A 21187-nucleotide genomic window follows, 5' to 3' on the forward strand; every position below is an offset into this window, starting at 1 on the left:
TGCTTGGAAGGCTTTCGCTTGTCCCCGTATGGGGACATAGATAAGAGGTTAACCTTTAAGCGTCACTTCCTCCTAGTCCTGACCACCCCTTAGCCAGTGATATAGACCCGAATTCTGTCTGGTGCAGGTGGACTGAGAATAAAAAGAGACTGCCGTCTGGAATATGAGAATGTTTGTAAGGTCATCAGTGTGAAAACCATAGTAAATTGGGTTAAGTTGGGATATGTCTATTAGATTGAGAACAAGGTAGAATCTTATTGTTTGGAATTATTAAGTTGTCATTAATTATTTATTTACAATTGCTTGTGTTTGTTTAGTTAAGGATTGTCTAGTAAAGATTCTTATGGTGTTTTGCTCCTGGAACCCTGTTTTTTTTTAAACCCCTGGTTCTACCAAGGATTATATTCTTTATGATGATTCTTAGTTTAAGCAATGTGTGGCTCAGAAGATTTCTTCAATCTAGAAGCAGAGGCACGCTGAGATAACAAGATGTGGAGCTGGATGAACACAGAAGGCCAAGCAGCATCTTAGGAGCAGGAAAGCTGACGTTTCGGGCCTAGACCCTTCATCAGAAATGGGGTAGGGGAAGACGCTTTCCGAAATAAATAGGGAGAGAGGAGAAGCACGATTGAAGGTGGATAGAGGAGAAGATAGGTGGAGAGGAGACAGACAAGTTAAAGAGGCTGGGATGGAGCCAGTAATGCTTTTTGTATTCACACAGTTAACAGGATCCTTTGCAGAGTGTGATGTGCTGTACCATACTCCTAATTACCAGAAATTGCTGTGTAAAACTCCACAAAACTGCTGCTGTAAACGTGTTTTATTTGACACTGACCCCAAAATCCATGCCATTGGAATCATAGAATGGTTACAGCACAGAACGTGAACATTCATCCCCCATTGTATCTGTACAGGTCCTCTGAAGGAGCATTTTACTGTTTCCGCTACACTGCTCTTCCCCATAGCCTGCCAAACTTTTCCTTTTCAGATAATGATCCACTTCTCTATGGAAGGCCTCGGTTGACTGTGCCTCCAAAATTTTTCCAAGTCACCATTGCTTCTTTTGCCAGTTACTTGAAGCCCATGCCCTCTGATACTCAATCTTTCCACCAGTAGGAATAATCCCTTGCTGCGAGAGCTACCTGTTTGATGAGAGCTGGCAACTTGCTATGATGTGCTAATGGATTCAAAAATTTTTTTCAGATTACTGGAACATTTGGGGTTTCGAAAGTATTAACTCAGTAGTGAAATTTGCTTTGTTCAGGTCTCTGTTAATAATGCTCGATAGCCTGAGTAGCATGGATGGCTCCATTTGTTCAGTGGCTCAGTCCTGGCTGAATCAATGTATTCAGAGACATGACATTGCAAGGATCCTTGAGCCACTGCTTTTGTTGCTACTCCACCCAAAAACCCAGCGTATTTCTGTTCAACGAATGCAAATTGAAAGGCACATAAGTAAATCCAAGAATACACCTGTTGAAGAAGATACGATTGATTACATGCCTGGGATTAATGGTGCAGATGGTGCGTATTCTTTCAATCAGTCTTATGTAAAATGTAACTTTATTGATGTGTTTTGAATTCATCTAATTAACTTTCTCATTATATTGATTTTCTATGCTGTGTGAATTTCAACTGTTCTGAAGTATAACTTAAACTAAATCCATGTTTGCTTTAAAGTCTCCTCAGAACATATCTCTCTAATGGTAAGTTTAATGTTTCCTGTAATTGACCTGTTCTGGTCTGACTCAAAACTGTGAAGCATTTGAATATCTTTTCTTTTATTGAATCCCAATTGTTTGGAATAAAAGTACTTGGCAGGCAAAAGTGGTGGTTTCAAATGTTTGAAAACTTTCCCCAGTTGGGTACCACACACTTTACAGTTCAAAATTATGTGTTTTCTTACCTCTTTAAGGTGTTGAGTTTTACAGATTTCTTCAATTAATTATGATAATTTGAATTAATTAGCATGAAAATCTAAATCTAAATTGTCAGAATGGTAAGATTTCATTCGCAATTCTCATTAACAGTGTTTGGATTTTCAAATTGCAAGATAAATCTCTGGGGAATAAGTGAATGAAATTGGTCAGTGGAGTCATGCTTTTTGGAGATGAATTTTGAAGCCTAGATTAATGTTTAAATAAGCAACCAAAATAAGAGCTTACTAAGAAGCTTGGCCTGAGAAAATTGCTGTTTCAAATTAACTTCCTTTTTGTTATTAACAATCCCATAGTTTTTGGACACCTATCGTTTGACTCTGGAAAACACTCAACTCCGAGGGAAATGATTAACAAACATTTAGACACAGAAGAAATGGAGAACTTCTGCTTTACGGTGAACCCTCTGAGTGACAGGTTATCAATGCTGAGCACGAGTAGTGAAACATTGCCCTTTGGAGTGTCAGACTTTGATCAACAGGAGCAACAGGCAGAGGTCCTTCATAGTTCTGAATCTGGTTGTTCCCAATCCTCTACAGGAGATAATAGCAGTTATGAGGCAGAAGCGTTGAGCATGGGAAGTGCTAAAACCAATAGAAATGCACAAATTTCGTCAGAATGTTCAGTGGATGTTATAGTGCAACAAGTAGTTTCACACTTGATCAGTAGTGTTGTAAATGGACTAAATAGCGAATTTGAATCTCCAGACCATCAGGCTGCAGCTCAGTCTGAAACTTGTATGTTGGGAACAAGTGAAAACTTGCAACCAGTCGAATGGTCTTTTCAAAATGAAGCTACAAGCCTGAGTACCAGAGGTCATTTGAATGGAATGAAGAAGTGTAACAGTTCTGAAAGTATGTCCACATCAATTGATGCTGGCATTGGAACCATCTTTGGCAGTCTAAGTAGGCCCAAATCTTCACCATCTGTTTCAGTACCTGAAGATCCTTTGTTTAAAAACAATCTCTCTACCGAAGAGGTGCAACTGATAAAGATGAATCCACTTGGTAACCATATAGGACAACAAGGGAAAGTGATAATGAAACCGTTTAACAGAGAGCTTGATTTAAAAGATTTTCCTATACCACCTGGAGCAAAACCCAAAATAAAAATAAACAAAAAGAAGGATGATGACAAAAAGAAGGCACAGAATGAGAAAATGAAACCACCTAATGTGTCCTTTGGAGATAACATGGACCTGGAGAACTGGTATAGCTGTGGTGAAGGTGAGATTTCTGAAATTGAGAGTGATGTTGGATCTCCAGGAATCTGGAAAACTTCAAAATTTCATATCCATCCTTTATATCAGCATGTTTTACTCTATCTTCAAGTGTGTGATTCCACGAGGGCTTTACATGCTCTGTCTGCTGTTGAGTCCATCTTGAAAACAAATCCAGTAGGATTTGTGAGTGCCATTTCCACCACGAGTGTAAATAATACCTATACGCCACAGCTTTCTCTACTGCAGAATCTTATGGCCAGACATCGCATTTCTGTCATGGGTAGGGACTTCTACAGTCACATTCCACTTGATTCCAGCCATACCTTTCGTAGCTCAATGTACATAGAGATCATTATCTCTCTCTGTTTATACTTTATGAGGAGCTACTACCCAGCCCATGTAAAAGTGTCTCAACAGGATCTTTCTGGAAACCGAAATTTGCAAATTGTGAGCATCCAGATCCTAACCTTACTTTTTACTGAGCTGGCAAAAGTGACTGAAAGTTCAGCCAAAGGCTTTGCTAGCTTTATCTCTGATATGCTGTTGAAATGCAAGGTTCAGAAGGTAGTCCTCCACTGCTTGCTTTCTTCTGTCTTTAGTGCTCAGAAGTGGCACTATCTCAGAACTGCCGGGAAGAATGTAATGACCATTGAAGAAGGACTATCTGAGGACAGTATCATCAACTTCTCAGAGGATGAAATTGACAATTGCAGCACATTGCAGACTCAGCTATTAAAGCTGGTACAGCAACTGATTGTTCTGGAGCATAAAGTAATGGTTGCACCTGAGGATAGTGAGGCAGGATATGAGTTTGTCACCTTTGATCTAGAGAATAGTCATGCACAACAGTCATTGACCTCATTACAATATCTGCACTCCCAACCAATTACTTCTCAGGGAATGTTCATGTCTGCGATAATTAAGGCATTAAATCAACCCTTTTCCTGTAAAATGAATGCTCAGTGGATTGGGTTGATAACATCAACTCTCCCATATATGGGGAAAGTGCTTCGGACAGTGGTAACAGCTGTGACATTGCAACTTTGCCGGAATTTGGACAATCTAATCCATCAGTACAAATATGAATCTGAAATGTCAAACAATAGGTATGTACTGTTAAAAGTCTTGAGTCATTTTGTTATGTTTAATTGCTTTGGATTAAATTTCTTCATCATTCCACACTCTTTAAGTCTAGCTTATTGGAAAGCCATCTGCTGAGCACATAAGTCAAAAAAGTTGCCCTGTGCAGCTACATGTTTTATAAAGCGTACTTACCTAACTCACCAGCTCAGTGTTTCAGAATATATTAACATAATTCATTGGGCAGAATATTGTTAGTTAAGACAGTCCAATTTCTGTAAGAAAAATTGAAATGTCTGGAAATACTCAGATCGGCAGCATTGGCAGAGAGACGAGTAGCTAATATTTTGTGTCCGTAACCTGGCATCTGAAATGGAACAAGTTATAAATGTAATAAGTTTAATAATGTGTAGAGATAGGGAAAAGGTAACAAAGGTGAGGAAAGAATAAAGGAGAAGGGCCTGAAGAAGATTCTGATTGGATGCAGAACATGAACTGTTTCTCCCTCCACAGATGCTGCCACATCTGCTGAAATTCAGCAGCATTTTCTACGGCTGTTGAGGAATAGGGTGGAATGTGGAATTAATCAAATGAACAAAGAATGACTACCAACATTGCTGTATAAAGATAAATGGATTATGACCTGAAATCATTGAAATTGATAATGAGCCTGGAAACACAGAAGCAGGAGTAGAGTAGTTAGACCAGCTCTATCTCAATCCTTGGCAACAGTCTGATTCTGAACCAGGTGGTGACAACCATAGTATTACTATTCACACTGGGATCAGATTCTGTTCGCATATCTACACTATCGTTAGATTGTCTACTTCTACCTCTATGACATTTCTCAAATTTGCCCTCAATTCAGCTGCAGCTGAAGCCTTCATACCTTAGTTACCTCTAAACTTGACTATTCCAATGCATTTCTTGCTGGCATTTAGTTTCCTCTAAAGACTTAATGCCATGCAAAGTTCTGCTGGCTGAATATTAATTGATGACATAATGGCTCAGTGATTAACACTGTTGCCTCACAGCACCAGGGACCTGGCTCAGTTATACCCTCAAGCAGTGTGGAGTTTGCATATTCTCCCCGTGTCAGGGCAGATTTCCCCTGGGTACTCTGGTTTCCTCCCACAGTTCAAAGATGTGCAAATTGGCCATGCTAAATTGCATGTAGCATACAGGGATATGTAGCTGTGGAGAATGCAGAGTTACATGGAGAGGGTAAAGGGTAAGTTTGGGTGGGATGCTGTTCAGAGGGTTGATATGAACTGGATGGGCCCAATGGCATGCTTTCACTCTGTAGGGAATCTGTGATTCTCATTTACACCAAGTTCCATCCTCTGTTTGTTGACCTACTGATGCTGGGTCGAGTTCTGGCTTGAATTAATATTCAACTCAATCCAACTTTATTTGGTGACATGCATATTTTAAAGTGTCTCTACTATTCAGTATGCCTGTTTTTCCTGACACATTGTCATTGGATCATATTTGCTAATGTGCATAATCACGTATTTCATAGAATCCCTACAGTGTGGGAACAGCTCTTCAGCCCAACAAGTCCGCACCAACCCTCAGAGCACCCGCCCAAACACATCCCCCTATAACCCACCTAATCTACACATCCCTGACAACTATGGGCAATTTAGCATAGCCAGTCCACCCAGCTTGCACATCTTTGGACTGTGGGAAGAAATCGGAACACCCAGAGGAAAGCCAAGCAGGCACAGGGAGAATGTGCAAACTCCATACAGACAGTCACCCAAGGGTGGAATTGAACCCAGGTCCCTGGCACTATGAGGCAGCAGTGCTAACCACTGTGCCATCCCAAACATGTGTTTGCTTGAGCATTGGAAATGGTGCCTGGATATGCTGTTACTTGTTTCCAACTGAATTTGTAGCTTAGTTCTTCACAGGTTATCCAGCATTCAGACTGTCTCGAAGATGACCATTTTCTTGTTTGACGTGTACTCTAGTTAATGTTGTTTTTCTCTCAAAGTTCTAAATTCTAAATGTTACTGTAATTAATGTTAGTATTGCTGAGCTAGGCTTACATCCTAAAGAATTTCACAATATTGAATTTGGGCCTTAGTTTCAAGGTGAGAGGAGAAAGATTTAAGGGTAGAGTGGAAAGTTTAAAGGAGATATGCAAGGTGTTTTTTTTTAAAACACCAGGATGGTGGGTGACTGGAATACATGCTGGGAAGGTGTTGGAAGCAGAGACAATAACAATGTTTAAGAGCCATTTGACACACATGAACATGGAGTGAATAAAGGGATACGAACCACATTCAGGCAAACAGAAATAGTTTAGAATGGCATTATGGTCTGCAGAGACATAATGCAGACACATTATGTGCTGAAGGGCCAGTTCCTATGCTGTACTGTTCTAAGTAACCTAGCATGTGGTGCCAGTGAAAGGAAATATGTCATCCTTACCTGCTTTAACCTACCTGTGACTCCAGATCCACTGTTATTTAGTTGACTTTTAACTGCTTTTAAATGGCCCAACAAACCACTCAGTTCAGGCATGTGTAATAATTGTTAGCCTTGCTGGCAGTGTGTGCATCACATGACAGATTTTAAAACATTGTCTCCAGTCACTCATTTCCATAGGGTTTGCTTTGGCTGTGGTATGAAATAGTTAGTTAGATTGTTGAACTTCATATGAAAGTGAGTTAATTCTTTGCGCAGTATGGCCATTTGTAATTTTTGGAGAATTGAGGAGTCTGTGTTCCATGTATGTGCATGTTGTACCAGATTACATTCCCTCTTTCTTGAAGAGGCTGCTCTTTGATTTTGGTTACAGTACAGCCCTGCACTCCTGATCTCTGGTGGAATGGTGATGGAAATGTCCTTGTGGGTCAGCTCCTGCGCCTGGCCATAGTAGCCACCTTTAGGTCCAGGCAGTTGGCCATGGGGGGGTGTTGTTTGCCCAGCTGTCTGCCTCTCTTCCATTGTTACGCCTACATCTGAATGGCCAGGAAAAGGAGCACATGGCACCCACAGAGATACTTGAGGCCTTTCTTGCCCCAAAACTAAATTAATCTTTTTTTCAAATGTTTAATTTTATTTCAGAGCTCCTTTATGGAGCTGTTAGTTTTAATTTAGTTTCTTTAGGTTTAATTTGAGTTAATGTAATTAATCTTTTAAAAATACATAGAGACACAAATGGGATGAATATTGAGTTAGGACGTGTATACATGTACTGGTTCACTGTGAATAAATCTAAACTGAGGACAGGCTGCCCCTGGTTTAAATTGTTACCAAGATCTTTCACACAATTCACCCAAAATGTAAATGTACCTTACAGTCATCAACCTTCGTCTCATTTTTCAAAGGAGGTTTACTAAGCTAATACATGGAATGGGCAGGTTGTCTTATGAGAAGGTTGCACATGCTAGGCTTGTATGCATTGATTAAGAGATGAATTGATTGAACCATATAGGATCCTGAGGTGTTTTGACAGAGTAACTATGGAAATGATGTTTCCTCTTGTGGAAGAATCTAGAACTAGGAGTCTTTGCTTAAAACAAAGGGTCACTCATTTAAGGCTGAGATAAGGGGAAGTTAGTTCTCTTAAGTGGTTATGAATCTTTTCCAAGAGGGTGGATGTAGAGTCTGAGTACCTTTAAGGCAGATGTAGATAGATTCTTGATATGCAAATGGGTGTAAGTTACGTGAGGGCGGAAATGTGGAAGAATCAGATTAGACATCATCTTATTGAATAGTGAAGTAGGCCTAATTTGCTGGGGACCTACTTCTCCTAATTTTGTATGTTCCTGTTGCATAAGTTGTGTTTTGCGTTTGGCAATGCTTGCATTATAGTTGTTAGAAAATTATAATTATATTGTGCAACTGCTTAATAAGGTTTCCAAGTTTTTAAAAGTCTGTATAGATTTCCTATTGTAAGCTTTCAGAGTGTAAATCTGTAATTCAGCCACACTTGTGCACTTTGCAGGTCTTAATAATCTTCAGATGGCCCAACGGCACAACGGTTAGCACTGCTGCCTCCACAGTGTCAGACACTTGATTAGATTCCTTACAGTTTGGAAACAGGCCCTTGAGCCCAACAAGTCCACACGCCCCTTGGAGCATCGCACCCAGACCCGTCCCCCTATAACCCACACACCCCTGAACACTACGGGCAATTTAGCATGGCCGATCCACCTAGCCTGCACATCTTTGGACTGTGGGAGAAAACCGGAGCACCCGAAGGAAACCCACGCCGACAAAAGGGGAGAATACGCAAACTCCCGACAGACAGTCACCCAAGGTTGGAATTGAACCTGGGTCCCTGGTGCTGTGAGGCTGCAGTGTTAACCACTGAGCCACCATGCCACCCCTTGATTCAGTTCCACCCTTGGGTGACTGTGTAGAGTTTGCACGTTCACCCCTTGTTTGCGTGGGTGTCTGTCCAGTGCTCCAATTTCCTCCCACAGTCCAGAGATGTGCAGGTTAAGTGTATTGGCTAGATATGTAGGCTAGATGGATTACCACATTAAATGCAGGGTTACGGAGATGTGCTGAGGGGTGATCTGGCTGGGATGCTTTTCAGAGGGTTAGTACAGACTCAACGAACCAAATAACCTCTATCTACACTGGTGGGATTCTATGATTCTATAATAAACAAAATTGAAAGGAGGAAATAGTGTCTTAACTGAGGATTCGGGTAATGCTAGCAAAATCAGTGAATGATGGATTTCTAAAAGCTGCATTAAGGAATGTGGGGAAGGTGAACGCTCGGTTTGAGACAAAGAGAGTGCAGTGATCTTAGAGACAGTGATAGAAACGACCAAATCAACATTGAAGAGTTTGCCTTCCTGCAGGGATAAGAAATTTCTGTCATTTGGTGGAATTCTGACCTTTAAATAAAGGATTTCCACCTTGTAAATTGCTTTCAGTCTCTGCCTCCCATTGATCACCAAGCAGAGCTGTGGTTCAGCATGACTGGGGACGGGGAGGAGCCAGGCGTCAGCAAGTCCACAGAGAAGGAATCTACAGAACCAAGTATCAGCTCAAGGGGATAGGATGGAGTAACAGAGCTAAGGTTCAACAGGACTGGGGGAGGTGGAAGCAGCAGAGCCAGGGTACAGTAGGCGTAAGGGAAGAGTCATCAGCAGAAAATCTTCCTTCAGTGCTTCAATGAGATCAAGACAAAGCCTGGAAATGGATTTATAGCAAAGAGGTGAAGCGGCTGCAAGGAATGTGATTTCTAGCTTACATTAACCTGTGTCTGTGTGCTTGGAAGTTGAATTGACCGCCTGTAGGCATCTTTCCTCTTATGAAAATGTGATTCAGTGCCCCTGCCAATTCAACTGCTTCTGATCTCTCCCTCCCTTTGATCATAGAATCATACAGTATAGATGCATGTCTTATGACACCAAATTTGTATCTTAATACCTGAATCAGCTCTTCATTGGATCAACGAGACATACAACATGGAAACAGATCCTTTGGCCCAACTCATCCATGCCGCCCAGGTTTCATAAACTGAAATAGTCCCATTTGCTTGCATTTGGTCATATCACTCTAAGCCTTTCCTATCCATGTCCCTAGCAATGTCTTTTAAATATTGTAATTGTACTCTCCTCTCCCACTTTCCTCAAGCAGGTCGTTCTACTTATGCAGCACCCTTTGTGTGACAAAGTTGGCCCTCAGGACTCTTTTAAATCTTTCCCCTCTCAGCTTAAATCCTTGCCTTCTAATTTTGGGCTCCCCTACATTGGGGCAAAGACTATGGCTATTCAGCTTACCTATGCACCTCGTGATTTTATAAACCTGTTTAACGTCCCTCAGCTCCCTACGCTCTGAGGAAAAATGTGGCAGCTGGTCTAGCATCTCATTGGAGGGAGTGTTGGTGGTGGTGGTAGTAAACTAGGAAGATAGTGAGCAAGGAGATCAGTCTGAGATGGGTACAGTTGGAAAAAGGAGCATTTCAAACAGCCAAGGCAGGCAGGAACAAAGACAAAAATGAGGTAGGGCTGATAAACTGCATTTATTTCAATTTCAAGAAGCATAACAGGTTAGGTAGATGAACACAGAGCATGGCTGGGAACATGGGTCTAGGATATCATAGCAATTGCAGCGACAAGGCTCAGAGATAGACAGGACAGGCAGCTTAGTGTTCTAGGGTATTATAGATGTTGTAGGATGGATAGAAGTTGGGAGGGGCTGTGGGTGGCAAGAACAAGAACAAAAGAGAAGTACAGCACAGGAACAGGCCCTTCAGCCGTCCAAGCCTGTGACAATCATCATGTCCCCTAACCAAACTAAAAAGCAAACTCTCTGCTCTTATTCAGTCCATATCCCTTTATTCCCTCCCTATTCATGTAACAATCCAGATGCTTCTTAAATGTTGCCAACGTATCTGCTTACACTATCTCTTCTGGCAGTGCATTCCAGGCTCCTACAACTCTGTGTGAAAAACCTCCCTTGCACATCTCCCTTAAACTGTCCCCCTGTCACCTTTGAAAATGTGACCCCTTGTAATTAAAACTTCAACCCTGGTGAAAAGCCTTGACTATCCATCCTATCTGTGCCTCTCATAATTTTGTAGACCTCTGTCAGGTCTCCTCTCAGGCACTGTCTTTCTGGTGAAAACAATCCTAGGCTTTTTACCTTTCCTCATAGTCAGTGACCCCAAGATCAGGCAACATCATGGTGAACCTCCTCTCTACTGTCTCCAAATCTTCCACCTCCTTCAGATCGTGTGGCGACCAAAACTGCACACAGTATTCCAAGTGAGGCCTAACAAGGGTTCTATATAGCTGTAACATGGTTTGCCAACTCTTGTTTTCCATGCCCTGGCCGATGAAGGCAAACATACAATATGCCTTCTTAATCACCTTGGCCACCTCTGTTGCCACTTGTAGGCAACTGTGCACTGACAAACACAGATCCGTTTCTATGTTAATGTTCCTAAGGGTTTTGCCATTTGCAGTATAATTCACACCTAAATTTGCTCCTCCAAAATGCATCCCCTTGCATTTTGTCTGGTTTGAACTCTGTCTGCCATTTCTGAGCCCAAATTGCTAATCTATCAATCCTGTTGTATCTTATCCAATCGTCGGCACTATCAGCAACTCCACCGATATTTGTATCATCTGCAAATTTACTAATCAGATCACCCATATTTTCCTCCAGATCATTTATATATACTATAAACAACAGAGGACCTAAGATTGATCACTGTAGAACACCACTAGTTACAGGTCTCCTTTCTGAAAAACACCCCACCACTGCTACCCTCAGTCTTCTCTGACTTCTCAGCTAGTTTTGTATCCATCTAGCCAGCCCACGTCAATCCCATGTGATTTTAGTATAGGTACCAATCTGCCTTGCGGGACTTTATCAAATGCCTTACTAAAGTCCATATCCACAGCCTTTCCGTCATCAATTACTTTTGTTACCTCTTCAAAAAATCCAATCAGGTTGATAAGATGTGGCCTTCCTTATACATAGCCATGTTGCCTGTCACTAACTAGAGCGTTTTCTTCCCAATATGCATAAATCTTGTCAGTATCATCTCCAAGAGCTTCCCCACCAAAGACATCAGACTCACTTGCCTATAACTTCCTAGATTTTCCCTGCTTCCTTTATAAACAAAGGTACAACATTGGCTAGTCTCCAGTCCTGGAATCTCACCTGAAGTCAAAGAGGGTGTGAAGATATCTGCTAATGCCCCAGTTATTTCTTCCATGAACTCTCGCAGAAACCGGGAATAGATCCTATTTGGCCCTGGGGACTTGTTTACCTTAATGCAATTTAGGATACCCAAAACTTCCTCCTTCAATATATTGACATTGTCTAGAGTATTCACACACTCGTCCCTGACCTCAACATCAGTCATGTCCTTCTCCTTGATGAATACGAATACACAGTACAATCTCCACTCCTAAGGCTATGATAACCCTACAGCTATGGTGGCTCAATAGTTAACAGTGCTGCCTCACAGCGCCGGGGACCCGGGTTCAATTCCACCCTCAGGCAACTGTCTGTGTGAAGTTTGAACATTGTTCCTGTGTCTGCGTGGGTTTCCTCCAGGTGCTCCAGTTTTCTCTCACAGTCCAAGATGTGCAGGCTAGGTGGATTGACCATGCTAAATTGTCCATCGTGTTCAGGGATGTGTTGCTTAGGTTGGTTAAAGGGGATGAGTTTGGGTGGGATGCTGCAGGGGTCAGTGTGGACTTGTTGGGCTGAAGGGCCTGTTTCCACAGTGTAGGGATTTCATGATCTAACAATGCACTCATTAAGGATCTTGCCCACTTCCTGTGGCTCCACATATAACTTGCGTCATTTGGCCTTGAGTGGGCCTACTCATTCTCTTGCTACCCTCTTTCTTCTAAAAAGCTTTGGGATTCTCCTTGACCCTGTTTGCTAAAGGCATTTCAAGGCCTGTTTTAGCCTTCCTAATTCTGCATTTAAGTTCCTTCCTAATTTCTCCATACTCCTTAGGGGTACAAGGGAGATTTAGTTTTTTTTGATTAGGGATGCTTTACTTCACTTCTTATGGAGAATATTCTTGGGTGTTTGTCCATGGAAGTTGTTTGGGTGAAACTGAGAAATAAGAAAGGGATGATCACCTTATTGGGATTGTACCCTAGACCCCCAAATGCTCAGCAGGAAATTGAGAAACAAATTTGTAAAGAGATCTCAGTTATCTGTAAGAATAATAGGGTGGTTATGGTAGGAGATCTCAACTTTGCAAACATAGAGTGGGACTGCCATAGCATTAGAGCATTAGAGAGGAGAATTCAAATACATGGTGGACAAAAGAGTGACAAGGGAGAGAATAGATCCCTTAATGATGGAAACGTGTCAGGGGTGGCACAATGGTTAGCACTGCTGCCTTGCAGCACCAGGGACCCAGGTTTGATTCCACCCTTGGGAGACTGTCTGTGTGGAGTTTGCACATTCTCACAGTGTCTACATGGATTTCCCCTGGGTATTCCGGTCTCTTCCCACAGTCCTAAGATGTGCAGGCTAGGTGGAATGGCCATGCTAAATTCCCTGTAGTGCCAGGGGCTGGGTCAGCGGGAGAGATACTCTGAGGGTCAGCGTAGACTTGGGTTGAAGGACCTGTTTCCATACTGTAGGGATTCTATGAAAAAATTCTATGATAGACCAGATGTTAAAGGTCTAAATTGGAGGAAGGCCAATTTTGACGGTATTAGGCAAAAACTTTCAAAATTGATTGAAGTGGATGTTTAAAGTTAAAGGAGAGGCTAAAAAATGAGAAGCATTCAAAAATGAGATAACGAGAGTCCAGAGACATTGTGTTCCTGTTAGGGTGAAGGGCATGGCTTTTAAGTGTAGGGAATGTTGGATGACTAAAGAAATTGAGGTTTTGGTCAAGAATAAGATGAAAACATGTGTTGGGTATAGACAGCAGGGATTGAGTGAATCCGGAGAACAGTATAATCAGTAGGAGTGTTCTTAAGAGGGAAATCAGGAGGGCAAAAAAGGGACATGAGATAGCTTTGGCAAATAGGGTTAAGGAGAATCTAAAGGGATTGTACAAACACATTATGGACAAAAGGGTTACAAGGGAGAGGATAGATCCTTTAAAGATCAGCAAGTCTGCCTACGTGTGGAACTGCTGGAGATGGGGTACTCCCACACCTACCTAGATGACACTTCCTCTTACCCACCTTCTTGCAACAATGCGATCCCTTACTCCCAATCCCTCTGCCTCTGCCATGTCTGCTCCCCAGATGTGGTGTTCCACTCCCACACATCCATGTCTTCCTATTTCAACTCCCTCCCTCCAGTGACCAAAAATGCCCTCAGCCGTATTCATGCATTTGTCGCACACAAGCCCTCATATCCCATCCTCCCAGCAAAAATAAAGACCGAATTCCCCCTTGTCCTCACATATCACCTCCCCAACCTTCACGTCCAACGTATCATTCTCCACCACTTCCACCACCTACAATCCGACCCCACAGCCAAAGATATATTTCCCTCCCTGCCGCTATCTGCCTTTTGTGGGGACCACTCTCTCCGTGACTCCCTCATCTGCTCCACACTCCCGGCTAACCCTGTCACCCTTGGCACCTTTCCCTGCAACCGCAGGAAGTGTTACACCTGCCGCTACACATCCCCCGCCCCCCCCCCCCCCACCTCCATTCAAGGCACAATACAAACCTTCCACATGAGACATAGGTTCACCCAAACATCTGTCAACTTGGCCTACTGTATCTGCTGCTCCCAATGTGGCCTTCCCAACCTTGCTGAGACCAAGCGAAGGCTCAGAGACTATTTTGTAGATCATCTGCACTCTGTTCGTGACAAACAACAACACCTTCCGGTTGCAAACTGTTTTAATTCCCCCTCCCACACACTGGGTGACATGTCTATCCTGAGTCTCCTTTAGTGGTATAATGACGCCACCAGCAAACTGGAAGAGCAGCACTTCATATTCCACTTCGGGAGCCTAGAGCCCAATGGCCTAAACGTAAATTTTACCAGTTTCAAAATCTCCCCACCCCCAGCCTCATCCCATGACCAACGCTTCCTCTCATCCCCCCCACCACTGACCTGACACAACCTGTCCATCTTTTCTCCCACCTATCTGCACCCCTCCCACTTCACTGACCAATCTCTACCACTCACTGCGTGTATTCACCTATCGCCACCCTTTGTACCTACCCCAGCCCCACCCCCTCCTCTGTTTATTTCTGAGCTTCCTCCCCCCTCCCCATTTCTGAAGATGGGTCCCAACCCGAAATGTCTGTTTTCCTGCCCCTCTGATGCTGCCTGGCCTGCTGTGTTCCTCCAGCCCTGCACTGAGAGTCCATGAGTCCAGCAACTTACTATTTCTGAGTATATTGCATCAGTGTTTCTGTAGAGAAGGATATGAAAGATATATAACATGGGGAAATAAATAGCAACATCTTGCAAAATGTCCATATTATAGAGGAGGAGGTGCTGGACATTTTATAACGCATAAAGTTGAATAAAGCCCCAGGAACTGATCAGATGTACAATGCCAACATTTGGCCCATATCCCTCTAAACCCTTCCTATTCATGTACCTATCTAAATGTGTCAGTGCAAGGAATGTGATAAATAAAGTCAGAAATCACACGACACCAGGGTACAGTCCAACAGGTTTATTTGAAAACACAAGCTTTCAGAGGCTTATTCCTCCTTCAGGTGTTGGTCACAGAGGTAGTATCAGAAACAGAATTTAGAAGTAAAAGATCAATGGGTTACATCACTGATCAGGATGTATAAACAAATCTAAGGTGCTGTCAAATCTTTGATCAGTTAGAAGATCTTAATTGATTAATATGTATATGTAAATTCCAAAATTCTTTTCAAGTTACTGTCCTGAGAGAACTAAAAGTTTTATCAGTGTAAAGAAGAGGTGACATTTTAGTTTAGACAATGCTTGTTAGATGTTAGGTCTTGTTTAGAATCTGTTTGTACTTTGGTTTGGAATCAGACTGGTCTTATTTCTAAAGTAGGAATTTATAAAACTCCACATTGTCTGATTGACTGTAAATTATGTGCTTTTTGAACAAATTAGAATGCATCTGCAAATACAAACCCATAATAACCCCATAGATTTACGTGTGTGTGTGTGTGTGTGCGTATGTGTGTGAGAGAGAGAGAGAGAGAGAGAGTGAGAGCGGGGAGTGCGGAGAGCGAGAGCGAGAGGTTGTGGAGGGGGGGGAAAACTAGAGAGAGTGTGTGTGTGGGAGATAGGGTGTGTATGTGCGGAAGAGACACATTCGGTCAAGGACATTTGGCCTTGGATCTTTGGGTAAATATCCTCCAAGGCGGACTTCGGGATACACAACAACGCAGGGTTGCCAAGTGGAGGCTGATAGCCTCAGCTGGGATTTTGGGTTCATGTTATACTACAGGTGACCCCACCACATTATACACTCTCTCACACAGATGCATACGTGCACACTCACAAACACTGTCTCTCTCTCTCTCTCTCTCACACGCACACGACTGTATGTGGTGAATTTGTATTTTCAGATGTGTTTTATGTTGTTCAAAAAGCGTGATTTATAGACAGTCAATGTGGCATATTGTCTGACCTAAAATGTCATCTCTTGTTTACAGTGATAAAACCTTCAGTTCTGTCAGGACAGTGCCTTAAAAGAAATTTGGGGAATTACATATACGTATTAATCTATTAAAAACTTCTAACTGATTAAATGTTCAGTAACATCTTAGTTTTGTTTAATACATCCTTATCAGTACTGTGACACTTTGACCTGTTGTTTATAAATTCTGCATTTGATGCTACCTCTCTGACTAACACCTAAAGAAGAAGCGAGGCTCTGAAAGCTTGTGTTTTCAGATAAACCTGTTGGACTATAATCTGGTGTTGTGTGATTTCTGATCTTGTCCAGCCCAATCCAACACCAGCACATCCACCTTGTGGTAAATAAGGTTAGTGAGCTGCAGGTCCAAATAGCCACCTGAGGATATGGTAATGTGGTGATAACAGAGACATGACGGATTGCATAATGGATAAGTGGCAAAGAATAGGGATAAATGGAGTATTTTCAGGATGGCAGCTGTAATGAGTGTGATAGTGTGAATTTGTTTGAGAGTTATGCATTTCTCCTTTCCGATACACAAAGCTTGATGGGAATATAAACTGAGACGGATACAAAGTTGCAAAGAGATAACAACAGGTTAAGTGAGTTAGCAACATTTTTCATTTTGATTTGAAGAATAGGAAATATTTCTTAAAAGGCAGATATTGTTCAACTGCCTACGTGCAGAGAGAATTTATTGTACTCTGCAAGAACACAAAGTTAGCATGCAGGTGTAGTAATCAATTTTGAAGACTAATGCCTTTATGACCTTTCATCGCAGGAGAATTGGAATGCGAGACTGAATAAATTGTAATAATAGTTGTACAAGCCTTTGGTGAGAACACACCTGGCAGTATTGTGTTTTTGTATCCACATGTAAGGATGCCTATACCTTCATTGAAGGCAGTATAGCTGATGTTCTCTGTATTTGTTCCTGTGATGTGTGTTGTTCAGTGATGAAAGCCTGAGAAAATTGGTCCTTAATTTTCTGGAATTGAGAAGAATGAAAGGTGACTTCATTCAAGTATTCAAGATTTTGAAGGAACTTGAAGCGTCAAGAGATAGTTTACCCCTGCCAGAGAATCTGGAACATGGACGCATGATCTGAGGAAAAGGAATCAATCATTTATGATCAAGATTAAGAGAAATTTCCTCACACAGAAGGTGATGAATAATTGAAGTTATTCATCTCAGAGGGTTGTGAATGCTCAATTGCTTATTGTATGAAAGTCTAAAATAGACAGATATTTGGTTTCTTAGAGAATCAAAGAACATGGGGAGCACTTTAGAAAGAAGCTTTGAAGCAGAAGATCAACCAATTTATTCAGGTAAAAAATGGAATTAGTATTGAGTGGGGAAAGGTTATGGCTACGTGACTCCTTGCTTGAGTTTTTAAGTCTTTGAATCTTAGACCCAGTTGAATATCTCGTGAATTGAGTTTTACCACATTTGTGACTTCCCATGATCTAAGAATAGAAGAATGAAAGGACTTTAAAGACATATGTTGTTCAGTAGCTTTTATATTGTGCAATGTTCTACAAAGCTAGGAGAAAATGGTGAGCAAATTGCTATATTTTACAATTTCACTAATGTGCCCTACTTTTAACAAAAAACATTTACTGAGCAATGGAAAATGATTTCACCACAGCAAGGCTGTATATGGGAGGTGCAAAATATAGAAGGTGTACTTTAAGCAATGGAGTGATGAACTATGTTCAAGGACATGAGTATGACTGCACCAATCAATAATTCAAACATTTAACTATTCAAAAACCTGATTTACTCAGTTTGTGTTCAGTTCTTTTGTTTGTGGTAAAGACAGATGAACACAATTATATAAAATGCTACAGATGCCAGAGATCTGAAATAAAAACAAAAGTGCTAGAAGAACTCAGTGGTGTGGGAGCATTTGTGGAGAGAGAAACAAAATTAATGTTTCAAGTCCAATAACTATTGGAACAAAACTTGGTTACTGAATTATTTAATGCAATTTCAGAGATTGAAACTAAGATCGATTACTAGAATTCCAAACGTGTTTTTTTTTATAAATAAATAATTTTGAAACACACAAGTTAGATTGGAGATGACACCCAAACAGCCATCAAGTCCATACTTTATACAAACCTCACCATAATTGATACTGATTCAAACTTTGAATTTAGTATAATTTTAGCAATGCTTTTCTTGGTGTTTTTGAAGCGGTAGCCAACAGTAAACATGTAAATTATTTTTTCTGGTTTTCTGAAGGCCCACATGGATGGCAGTGAGTGTTGCCCCAGACATGTTTCTCACTCTCCTTGAAGGAATTACTTCAATTATTCACTACTGTCTGTTAGACCCCTCCATTCAATATCACCAGGTGAGTTATAGATTTAGTTACTCATCCATAGAAACATTTCAGAGAAGCTCCATTAAACCTATATTTTGATGTCATGGCATCGGCGTATGAGAACTTACTCTATTTAAATTAGGGCATTGTTCAAGTAGCCTTTATAGGTAAGGCCGGAAAGTGGAACTGAGGATTTCAATCAGCTATGAAGCTGAGACACTGGGCGAGCGTTTTTGCTTCATTCTTAAACCAGGGAAAATGACCTCTCTGCATCAACCTGTTGAGCCCCTTAAGAATCTTGTATCTCCCATATTTAGCCCCTTGATTATTTAACTGTTTTGATAGTAATGCGTTTAAAGAACTTACGACACCCACAGCAGGCTTCAGTTGATTGTGAACCAGATGATTTTTTGACATAGTGACATCACTATTAACAAATGGGAGGTGGAGAACTACAATTCAAATGAGTAACTCTGTGAAAAGCATGCAGTCGAGACCAGATCAGATCAACAGAAAAATTCTTGGGGAACATGTTCATCAGCTTTTTCTTTCCCCTCTCTGTTCTTTCAGAAATTACTTGACATGCATACTGTTGAGAGTAATTTATCATTGTCCGATTTGCTAAGGAGCTGGACCTTGGTCCATGATTACTAACCAATGAGAACGTAAAACAGTACAGCAAAGCACAGGAGCAGACTCTTTGGCCTGCCAAATCTGTGCTGACTATGATGCCATTTCTAAACTAATATAAGGTCCGTATACCTCTATTCCCTGCTTCTTGATGTGTCTGTCTAAATGCCTCTTAAACAATTGCAATGGCCTCTGCTTCTATCACCTCTGCATAAAAATCTTGCCTCACACATCTTTAAACATTTCCCCTCTCCATGCAAAGTGACGCCAACCCTACCAATGCCTCTCATAATTTTTAATATCAGATCACTCCTTAGTCTTCAGTGCTCCAGAGAAAACAATTGAATTCCAAAGACACTCAACCCTCTGAGGGAGAAGAAAACAAGTTCCCTGATTTCTGATTTCATTGGGCAACCTCTTATTGTTAAACTACCACCCCTGGTTCTAGATTCTGCCACAAGAGGGAAAATCCTTCCTACATCAAACAGGTCTCGTCCTGTCCCGATCTTATATTTTTCAATTAAGTCACTTCTGACTTCCCTGAACTCGAGACGATACAGACATAGCCTGTCCGTACTTTCCTCAGAAGGCAGTCTGTTCATTCCAAGTACTGCTGACAGTGCATTGACATCCTTCTGTAAGTACAGCAATCAGTCTTGTACACAGTACCCCAGATGTGGTTTCTCCAATGCCCTGTATAAGTGAAGGATAATCTCACTGCTTTGCATTCAGTTATCTCACAATAAACCATACCATTCTGTTAACTTTCCTGATTACTTGCTGTATCTGCATACAAACCTTCTGTAATCCATGCACTGGGAAACCTCTTACCATTTGCATCAATTTTGTTTTATTATTGCCAAAATGGAAAATTCTGTACTTTGTCGGACTCCATTTGCCAGATCTGTGCCCACTCGCTTAACCTGTGTATATCTCTTCGTAGGCTCCTTATGTCCTGTTCAACAACTCATTTTCCTTCCGCCTTGTGCCAGCAAATTTAAATACCATCCCTTCATCCAAATAATTTATATAAATAGTAAAGAGTTGAGGCTCCAGCAACAAACCATGTGGCACACCACTTGTGACATTCTGCCAGCCTGAAAAGAACCTACTAGATGTAATTTAAAAGTTCAAATGATTTTTGCATTAACTTCTATCCAGGTAAACTACATTCTAGGCACTCTGATGAGCATTTGCTTTATTCATTGACAGGATATGGGCAGTACTGGCTACCATTTATTACCCATCTGTAATTGCCAAAGGGAGTTAAAATCAACCACATTGCTACAGGTTTGGAGTTACACGTAGACTAAACCGGATAAAGACAGAAGATTTCCTTTGCTGAGGGACATTTATGAACAAGATGGGTTTCACAACAATGGTTGCCATTAGATTCGATTCCCTACAGGGTGGAAACAGGCCCTTCCGCCCAACAAGTCCACACCGACTTGGAGCAACCCACCCAGACCCATCCCCCTGTAACCCACACACCCCTGAACACTACGGGCAATTTAGCATGGCCGATCCACCTAGCCTGCACATCTTTGGACATTAGGGCAGCTCTTTATTCCAGACTTTTATTGAATTCAAATCAAAATAACATAACATTAGGTTCTGGACTGCTAGGGCAGTGCCATTACCACTGTACCACTACCTCCCTTGCACTAACTTATGTGAGGAGCCGATACTTTATTAGAAGGAAATTAAGCGCACCCCAAACCAACATAATGCAGAGTACTGTTTGAAAAAAACGATTTCTTTGTTACTGTAGCAAATGAAGGATGATATAAGGAAACATTCTGATACCATCAAACCTCACTTACTCACCAGCAACCTGTTGTTCATGAAGAGCCCTTTTTTTATTGTTCATTGATGGGATGTGCATTTTGCTGGTTAGGTCAGCACTTCTTACCTGCCTTAAT

General features: G+C 41.5%; 1 protein-coding gene across 6 annotated transcripts in view; it reads left to right on the top strand.

Moving 5' to 3' along the window:
- dop1a (DOP1 leucine zipper like protein A) overlaps positions 1–21187 on the top strand; it is a 626666-nt gene that overhangs the window by 467647 nt on the left and 137832 nt on the right. For all 6 annotated transcript variants that reach the window (XM_059648463.1, XM_059648464.1, XM_059648466.1 and 3 more), the window contains 3 exons: positions 1265–1524; positions 2234–4265; positions 18554–18665. In XM_059648463.1, the coding sequence (XP_059504446.1) occupies positions 1265–1524; positions 2234–4265; positions 18554–18665 (2404 nt within the window). The remainder of the gene's footprint in view (positions 1–1264; positions 1525–2233; positions 4266–18553; positions 18666–21187) is intronic.

The sequence above is a fragment of the Stegostoma tigrinum genome, chromosome 9 (assembly GCF_030684315.1).
Source record: "Stegostoma tigrinum isolate sSteTig4 chromosome 9, sSteTig4.hap1, whole genome shotgun sequence".
Lineage (NCBI taxonomy): Eukaryota > Metazoa > Chordata > Chondrichthyes > Orectolobiformes > Stegostomatidae > Stegostoma > Stegostoma tigrinum.